General features: G+C 34.3%; 1 protein-coding gene across 1 annotated transcript; it reads right to left on the reverse strand.

The window, feature by feature from the left end:
• Window positions 1-810: 810 nt before the first annotated feature.
• LOC149373069 (uncharacterized) lies at window positions 811-2443 on the reverse strand. The gene is made up of 3 exons (XM_089597977.1): window positions 2416-2443; window positions 1437-1954; window positions 811-1332 (listed from the first exon to the last, which is right to left on the reverse strand). The coding sequence occupies exons 1-3, from the start codon at window positions 2441-2443 to the stop codon at window positions 811-813; spliced, it is 1068 nt and encodes a 355-aa protein (XP_089454103.1).
• Window positions 2444-9841: the final 7398 nt, after the last annotated feature.

Genomic DNA, 9841 nt, shown 5'->3' on the forward strand with positions numbered 1-9841 from the left:
AAAGGCAACATTTTTACATTCATTACTAAAAAATTTTAGCTTTTTCATTTATATGAAAATATAAAAACGTAACAGCTGTTTCATTACACTGTACCTTTCTTCGTGATAGAGGGTTACATACTAAACGTATTCTCAAACTCCAAGTTCTTGTCTCTATTATTTTCTTTACCACCATTTTAAAAAAGGTTTTTTATTAAATAAAGACCACCACAATCGATTACTAAAATAAATGGTTGACATTGTTTGGTTTTTTTTAAGATATATGACTATAGCGGTGTTTAAAATCATTTGATGAATAAATTACTCTTACAGGGCTTTAAACTTCTTATAAAAAAAAATACAAACAAATAAACGTTTAGTCAATAAACTGGTGTAAATCATCTAGTGAACTGTTTTATAAGTAATTTTAGTCACTGGCTAATTTTTTTCATTACTAACATACCTTAGTGATCAAATAGATTGAAAAATTAAAAAGTTTGTTATAAAAAATTTAATAATAGTGAATAATAAATCAAAAATAAAAAGTAGCTTTATCCAGATACCTTTTTCCAGAAGATCTGCGGAAACTTTTTTGGCAGCATCCAGTCGTTCTTCAGATAGGCGGAAAGGGCGCTTAAAGGTTGGGAGTCCTGTGGTGCTGATTGAGTGCTTCACTGGTAGTCCTGGGGGCTGGACAGAAGTGCTGCTTGGCTTGAACAGGTCTGCGAATTCTTTGCACAGCTCAGCATACTTTTGTACGAAGGTGCTACTGTTTTCGTAGAAATGAGTGACTGTTGAAACCGATTACAGAGGCATCCTGTCAAGGACTCCCTACAAGGCGAGGCCGCTGAGGGGATCTGTAAGCCTGGCGGCTTCAAGATCGAGTAAGAGCCCGTAATTCATCAGAAAATCCGCACCAATAATACCGTGTAGCACGTTGGCAATGGTGAAGGTGCAATTGAAATCTCTTCGGAGACCTAGGTTGAGCGACAGCTTGTGTGTGCCGAAGGTCTGGATAGTCGACTGGTTGGCGGCGTATAGCATGATTGGCTGCTGTGGTAGCTTTTCTCGGACTGTTGACATTAGCAAGAGCAGTAGGACCGAGCCAGTGTCCACGAGAAAGCGTAGGTTAATGCGCTTGTCGCACATGTGTAGGCGGTTTTCAGTGGTGCGTATGCTCACCTCTGCCACCTGATCCAAAGGTGGCATTAAGCGTTTCCCTGTCCCAGTGCGATGGGTGCACGGTAGGAGCAGGGCTTCATGCAGCGTATGGCTGCTGCTCCATGCTTGTTGTGGTACCAGCACCGGGAAGGCGAGGTTGGCGTGGCTGCGGGTGACTGAGAACGGCCTCGGCTGTGGGAGCGGAAATTCCGTCCATGACAGTTGTTGTTGTTATTGTTGTTGTTGTTGTCGTTGTTGTTGTTGTTGTTGGTGTTGTTGTTGTTGTTGTTGTTTACCGTGGGCTGCTCGAGTTGCTGGCGTGTAAGCGCGGTGAAGTGCGCTTTTGCGAGCCTAAAGGCGGCGACTTCCTGAGTGAGGTCCGGATGTCCGGCTTGACCTGTAGGGAAACTAATGGAACGTGGTGCGTGACTCACAGGCATTACAGAGGTTCCGGTTTTCAGCAGTTTATCAGCGGCCTCTGCGAGCTTGGGCATGTCAGCGTGTTCAAGCACTCGAAGCAGCATGGCAGCGTTAGGCGGTAAAAGGTCTAGCCACCTGACCTTGAGGGCTTCGTCTGTAAAGTTGGCACTAGCGTGGCTTTTGAGGTTGCGCCATAGTTGAGATGGTTTCATGTCACCAAGCTGTAGACCTGAGAGCACCATTTGTAGCTGCTTCTCGCGCGAATCGGACGTCCTAGAGAGAATTGCTTCTTTGATTGTCGTGTATTTGTCAGTCTCAGGCAGGTCGCTGATGATGTCTGCAAGCTGATCAATGGCGTCGCTGTCAAGTAAGCTGACGATGAGGTTGTACTTTGCTGCATCGTTGACGACATTGTGCAAAAGTCTCACATATTTTTTCAAGTTTAACAGGCATGGATTCAAAATTTTCGGTAGGGCCAGAGTGCATGAGCTTAGCGTAAAATTTAACTCTCAAAATTTTTAATGGTACAACTTCGACGCAGTAAAAAGAGAACGACATTAACAGGAATCTTTTAGCCTTTGAAAATCATAGTATTTCATGGCTGCAAAGTGAAAAATAAAACGAGCTTTGAATGCCCAGGAAATCAAGATGCCCCTGAAGAAAACCACCAATGCGCAGTTTTTAAAAAATAAATTAAGTTGGGCCAGCCTATTTGCTTGCTTATTAAAAATAAACGTGTAATTAACATTATTGAGAGAAATAAGGAAAGAAATGCTATATTCTAAAAGCTTGAGGGAATTTTAATAAAGCTGATGTCAAGTGGAACTCTGCCACGAGTTAAATTGACGAAAATACCTGTAAAATAAGGTGGTCTTTCGAGCATATTTAATTTAATACATCCCTTTAAAGTCTCTTAAAATTTTTTGGGTACGTCTTTGCATGAACTTGTGGCAATAAGCGTAAAAATCTAAGCCTTCGGCACTTTTGAGATTAAGAATTAAAGTGTGTTCAAACAGATGTAACCACATCTTATAAGTGATAATTTTTTCGATGGCCATAGCTGCAACGATGAAGTTACCCCCACATTTGATACAGCCAGATTTGTAAAATACAACATCAGTAGAGTCTAACTACTTCCAGAAAAATTTTTTTACGAACTACCACAGAAAAAGTAGGTTTCCACACAAAAATACACTCTCAAGTATTATGAATAAGTCACCAGCATATAGGGAAAACATAAACACATCTTGTATTACAACGCTATACGTAGAATCAGCGTTAAATTGAAGCTGCCGCTGACGTTGCTTTTTGTTGTTGCTTTTATTCCTTATTATATCACCACAATGTTGTTTTTAACCATATTAAATCTTAAATTATAGTTGTACATGAATTCAGGAACGATCTTGAAGAAAATTCGTAGGATTTATACGCTTGTACTCGTATTATTTAAGTAGACAGTAAAAGATTCTAATACGCTTATCTAACAATGGATGCCAAGTGCGTAACTACATTATTTTGGTTCTGTCTGTTCATTGCTTTGCTGTTATGTATTTTTTCTACCCCAAATTAAATGTTTATTACTTGATAATTAAGTGGTAGCTAGTGAATTATTTGATTCTTATTTTGTGATGCTATTTTTTTCAATGTTTCGAAAAATGTTTAAAGTGCAAATAAGCTTTTTTCAAAAAAATTACAGTATTTTTACAAAATAAAAAAAGAAAAGTAGATTTATTTAATTTAATATACACATAAGATGAGTGACAAAATTACTACCTTAGTTTAGCTTTAGAATATAACCTATAACTAATACTTAAATTCAACTCTCAGTTTTAGCAATTACTATTATAGAAGTATCAGCAATCTAAGAAAGAAAATAATGTACGATAGTATAAAAACAATATTTTTTTAATTTTAAGTAGAAGGTTGTGAAATCGTAGTAATGATTTTAAATATATATATATATATATATATATATATATATATATATTCACACATACACACACATACATAAATATATATATATATATATATATATATATATATATATATATATATGTTAATTGGTCAGTTTGGGAAATTTTTTGAATATCATATATAGCCTTTTTGCTATCATAGATAAATTAGGGCACCGTTAATATATTTATGTATTATAAATTTATAGTATATATATTTTTACAATAGCAATATATAGTATCATTGGCACTTTGGGGAACTTAAAAATTTGTGTGCAAAAATTGTGTTTCTATTCTGCTCTTACTACAGGTTTTTATTTCTGCTATATGTAAGAGAATTTTTATTATAAGGACATTTAAATGTCACATAAATTTTACTGTGATTACTTGCTTCAAAAAACTTTTTGCTTTTTCCACATAAAAAGAAACAATAATTACAAAAGCATAAAACAAACCAAGAAAGAAATTTAGTCGATCGAGAGCCCTAAGAGGTTACTTGCTTTACTTTAAATCCTTACGTGGACATTAAAAAAATGTGTTAAAAAGCCATATCAGGTAGTAATTGACATGGTTTTTTACACATTAAAATCAATCAATAAAAGTTACTGCAATTTTATTGTTGTTTTTTATGTGAGTTTCTATGTAGGAGTCCCATTTGGTTTTTTACTTTTTAATTGAGTACAATCATATAAACGGAAAGTTATGGCGCACATAAAAGATATCGTTTTCTTTGTACTCTTTAACGACTACTAGGTAGTAAAAGAACGCACCTGCAGCGTTTTTTGTTGTATAGGACCGGAACAAAATATGATATTCAGGATTTTAAATTCTTATGCAAGAAGAATTGAATGTTATAGGCAGAATTAATTTTTTACATAAATAAGAACCAAAACCAAAAATCTTCTTGGGTTTTAGCACCACACCCATAATCATTGTTTTATTTTGCAAATGTCTTGTGAATTATTGATCCACAAATGAAAATTTGTATTGATGTAAATTTTGCAAAAAAGGAGAAATAATCTAAGCCCTGAATGGCTGCAAATTAATGTTACGTAATTGTAACGGATGCCAGCGCTACAATGCTCGTATACCCTGAAATATGAATCAGGCCACTGTTTTTAATTGTCAAGCTAAATTGATAACTACTCGAGTTTCATGTAAATTCATCTTTCAACTGTTCGTTTTATAAATGGGCAGGTTTTATATGCATATAATTGGCCTGCTTTACATAGTTAGTTTCGAGTACTTTGTGTCAATTTGATTTATGGACCTACATGTCACCGTTTTTATGAACCAACGAACATTATGGTTCAGTATTATATATGATAGCTAAGGGTGGGTGTCCAAAAACCAAAAAAACGAACCAGAAGTCAGAAAATGTCAGCAACAGCAGGTATTGCTGATTGCCTACCTTTTCTTAACCTTTGCTGACTTTTGCCATCGGCTGCTGCGCTAATATAAATGGGGCCTTAAGAAACAATAAACACCAAATCAAGTCAGAAAACAGATAAATACCAAAGGAATAAAATTAAAAAAAAAAAGAAATGTTAATAATTGAATCATCAAATAATCGAAAATCCACAGATTGATATTATACGACTGTTAAAGATTACAAAAAATGATGCACATCGCTCTTCAAAAGATGTTGCGGCGTGAAGCTTTGGGCTACGTTTTTTTTGACGTTCGGTCGTTCGGTCGTTCAATCGTTCGGTCCTATTCATGAAGAAAGTAAATCTATATTCACTATGTATATAGATATACATGCTGGAGGAATCGGACCGACTGACCGAACGACCGAACGTCAAAAAAAAACGTACCCTCGATTACTCAATCTTCAGCAGTAGACGCGAAATATTGACAGTGTATTTTCATAAATGCATTTGAAACGGCCAAAGGTACGATAATTTCTCAAGTACAATATATTTCAATAATTATAATCACAACTTTAACTACCTTTTACGGCAAAGTAAAAACAATAAGCGCACAAATATACTAATAATGTTTTGTCTCCAACTCAACAGATGGTGATAGTTTGAGTTAGGTTAATATTTTATGTTGTGGTCACAGTATCACAGGACTCTCTCTCTCTCTCTTTATACATATATATATATGTACTCGTATATATTATTGGGGCTAACACCCCTTGCGTGCTCCGCACGCCAACTCCCCACTAACGGATTGTGTCATAACTATAATCTTTTCGGAATATGTTTTGCTTTTTTATTTTACGAAGCCTTAAAAAGTGATATAATTAACTGTTTAGTCATCATAACAAATAAGTAAATATTAATGAATTTTTTTACAAGTCTCACTTCTAATTTCGATTTTTGTATTTTAAAATGAAGCAACTATTTTTCTTTTTAGTGTCGTTCAAACAGTTATTTTACCATAGTAAAATTTCGTGACCAATTATTTGACATAATTAAAATTAAATATTATATGAAAATAAATTTGATGCAACAATTTTCGTACAATCGATCCAAATTCAAATGCTCTTATAGAATCTTGGACCTTCTTCAATAGAAATCTGGGCCTGTATTACGCATGTTTGCTTAACTGTACGTTTATGACTGGATAGATCAATAGTTCACCTTTTCTGCTCTCTTTTCCTCTCTCTTTTTCAATCTCTTATGGCAGAAATCTGGTTTCCACGTAGAGTTAACGCCATCTCTGGTCACCCAAGGAAGAGCAACGTGCTATGTTGCCATTTAGGGCATGTGCCGGCTGGAAAGAATCACTTATACTTGTGTGTACACCCTGTTTTATGCCCCCGTATGTTTATGGTCGAGCTGATTTACTATACTTGTCCTCTCTATTCTATATATTCTACGCATCGGAAGGTTTCAAGATTCTGTTCCACAAACTTGCACGTGAGCTCGCCTGTGCATTGATATATATCTCTCATTCTGAGTATATGACCCTTTATAACAGAATGTAATAAGAGCAAGTAATAAAAAACTACAAGAGCTAGAGGAATGAGGAACGTCAGTGGGAATAATCGGAATAAGAATAATGTATTAATGTCTATACTTTCTCAATAATACAATAGTCGTACTGTTGGCCCAATGTTTTTAAAAAACTATAGTATAATAATATATTATTTTACTTATCCACTTATTCCCTTGGATAATTCTAATATTTTTGTTATTTTTTTTTTTGTTGCTTTTATTGCATTTGCATGTAAAGGGCCTATATCTCTGGTCACAACCACACATGGCAATACACTGCAGAAGTCAACTACACTTACACTTCCGTAGAGAAATGTTCTGGCATGGACATCTACGCGTATGACTCAAGTATACTAGATTCATGTGTACATATATTTATATACATACTGTATAAGAATGAGCTTGGCCTGGTCAAATCTATTAACATTTGTGTGCACAGTGTGTATGTAGACATATGTACACATGAACCAAGTATACACCAGAATCATAGGTGTAGATACTAATACCAGCACACCTCTCCGTAGAGGTGTAGGTGTAGGACATCTCTTCGGAGTGTATTGACATGTGTGATCACAACCCGATACTTTTGAGACAAAAAGAGGGGCTAATATTTTGTCATAGCCTCGATCCAAGTTTATGAGGATTGATTGAAGCCGAGATCGACCAAATCCACTGTGTAAGATATTCGCTTCGTGCAGCGATTTGAAACGACGCCACCTACAGGAAAAAAGATGTCGATAATAACTAATGAGAATACACAGCATCTTATAGTCCTTATGGGAAATGATCTGTTACAAGCATTTGATTTAACAATAATATATCTTCAACAACTAAAATAAGTTTTTTCAGTTTTCAAAATCATTTTAATAGCAAAAAATGCTATTAAAAAATTATTTTTAAGTGAATTGGTAAATAGGTATTTTTTAGCTCAGAATCATACTCAATATTCAAAAAAATTACGTTAGTTTTTTAATATACATTATTGTTGAATTAAATGCTTGTAACAGATCATTGTCTATAAGACGCTGCGTATTCTTGTTAGTTAGTATCGACAGCTTTTCCCCTGTAAGTGGCGTTGTTTCAAATTGCTGGCAGCAATTTGCTGCACGAAGTGAATACAGGTGGCCCCATGTCGGTAAAATTTTTGTGAGATACTTGTACTATTTTATTCAAGATCCAGCAGATGGCGAAATGAGAAACGAGGACCGTATATACAATTATACTACTTATGTTGACTAACACTATGTACAGTGATACTACTAGTGTTGGTTAATACTCGTATAATACTAGCAAAAGTAATAATGTGTCATTTGCTTAAGAAAATGTATTTCCTTTACAAGATAATTGAATAACCTCGCTCCATGATGTCTACAGACTTTTGTCATTTTTGGCGCATTAAATAATGTTAATCCACTTTTACAGTCTTGAACACGAAATTTTTTTGCCATGTTTATTCAATTATTATTTGAATATTAATATAATTTTACATTTATTATTTAAATTTTTTCTTTTCGGTGTCTATTGGCTTCAGGTGCTCGTCTGCTCAGTCTAAGTTTTTTATTGCGACACCTGGTGCGAGAAAGCAGAAATGACACAATAAGTTTCAATAATTTATGGTAGTCAATATCAACCACCTATATTCTGTATTCGCTGCTTGTAAATTGGTGGTGAGGAGGGCTGGCGCCACTTGTCACTTTAACATGTACTTTTACGAAATTGTCCGACAAGTTCATTAGTGATGGCCGTGTCAACTAATTTTTTTCCATTCAACTTGACGTGAAAAGTCCGGCGAAATGGGGGCAGCAGTGAACTTGTACACAGCAAATATCTTACACTGTGTACCACAGACTTAGGTAATGCATTATTTTATGGCGATGGTCATAGACTACAAGCACACTTGTAGGTCTTTTACAAAAACTAGTTAACTAGGACGGCGCTGCAATCGATTTAATTCGATATCGTATGTATCGAGTGCAATGATAATCAACGTGTTATCTGATCTCTGTACAGTTATTGATTGTAAACCGAATATTTTCACAATCCTTTATCCATAAATACTTTGACAGTGTACAATCCCTCGAGGTTAGTACACTTTAATACAAAAAAACATTTTATAAATAGAGTTGATATCTATTTATCTCGTTTTTATTTGCGTTGTTACATCTTTAACAGTTCAACAGTTGTTTTTCTAGTGAACATGACTCGGCATTTGTCAGGACTAGCATGGAGCGATCCTGAGTATCAAAATTTGATAAAAACTTTATCTGAAAGAGGAGTTGAGACAAAAAATGATTTGCTAAAACTATGTAATAATGCTGAGCTTTTACAAGAATTAGCAAAAGCTGTGTACCCACGCTGGGGTGGTAAATTTGTTCAGTATAGTAGAAGGATCGAATCTTTTCTCTACCAGTACGCAGATAGAGTAATTTGTGATACAGGTAAGTTGCGTGTTTACCTTTTTAAGTTGATCCTTAAATATGAAATAATTGTTTTCCTTACGTGTCTCAGCTGAAGTACTTTAAATCTTTTAGTGCTACACAGGATACATAGATTTTTATATTAATTATTGGAATGATAATATGAAATTCGTTATTAGAGTTTGAATGCCTTGCTAACAGTTAATTTTGAAGCATATAAATCTATGTATAACACTTCATTAAACAATCGTTTGTTTTAATTTCAGTTAAGGACGCATCACTTGTTTGTGCTCCAGCATTGGAAGCTCATCGAGAACTTATCAATAAAATTATTGATGCAATGTATAGCATATTCAGTATTCAATTAGAAGTAAATAAATTTTTAGTATTCAAAAATGAGTTATCTAATGAAGCAAGAAAAAAAATAGCTGCTTTTGTATTCAAGATGGAAGAAACAAAACTAGATTTAAAAATGAAAAAAAAAATTAATAATGCTATGCATTTCAATGTTAACGAAATTCATTCTAACTTGATTTTAAAGAAGAAAGAGAAATTCAGAGGCTTTTCGAGACTTGAGATTGAAAATTCATACATCTATGAATCCACTTATAAGCAAATGCATACTCTGAAGATAAGTAACGAAAGTAAGTTGAGGTCTTAGAGTATTATTTTAGTAACACATAAAGCTATATCGTTTTTTTTATAATTTCAAGCAGTACTGAAAGTTTTATTTATTATAGTCAGCCCAGTTAATATTATACAGTAAGATCTCTATTCCCTAAGGGGTCTTTGTTTTTAATTTTTTTGTTTTTACTAAAATAGTTGATAATTGTTAAATATACTTTTTTGAAAGCATAAACTATTTTTGACAAGTAATTTATTGAATTAACATTAGTCATAGATGGAACAGCGTTGGATGTAGAAATAAGTCGGTCATCTGCAAGTACTAGTGAACTAGTACTTA

The sequence above is a fragment of the Copidosoma floridanum genome, unplaced genomic scaffold, assembly GCF_036245765.1.
Source record: "Copidosoma floridanum isolate Cflo_tuat_1 unplaced genomic scaffold, Cflo_Japanese_pri ptg000046l, whole genome shotgun sequence".
NCBI lineage: Eukaryota > Metazoa > Arthropoda > Insecta > Hymenoptera > Encyrtidae > Copidosoma > Copidosoma floridanum.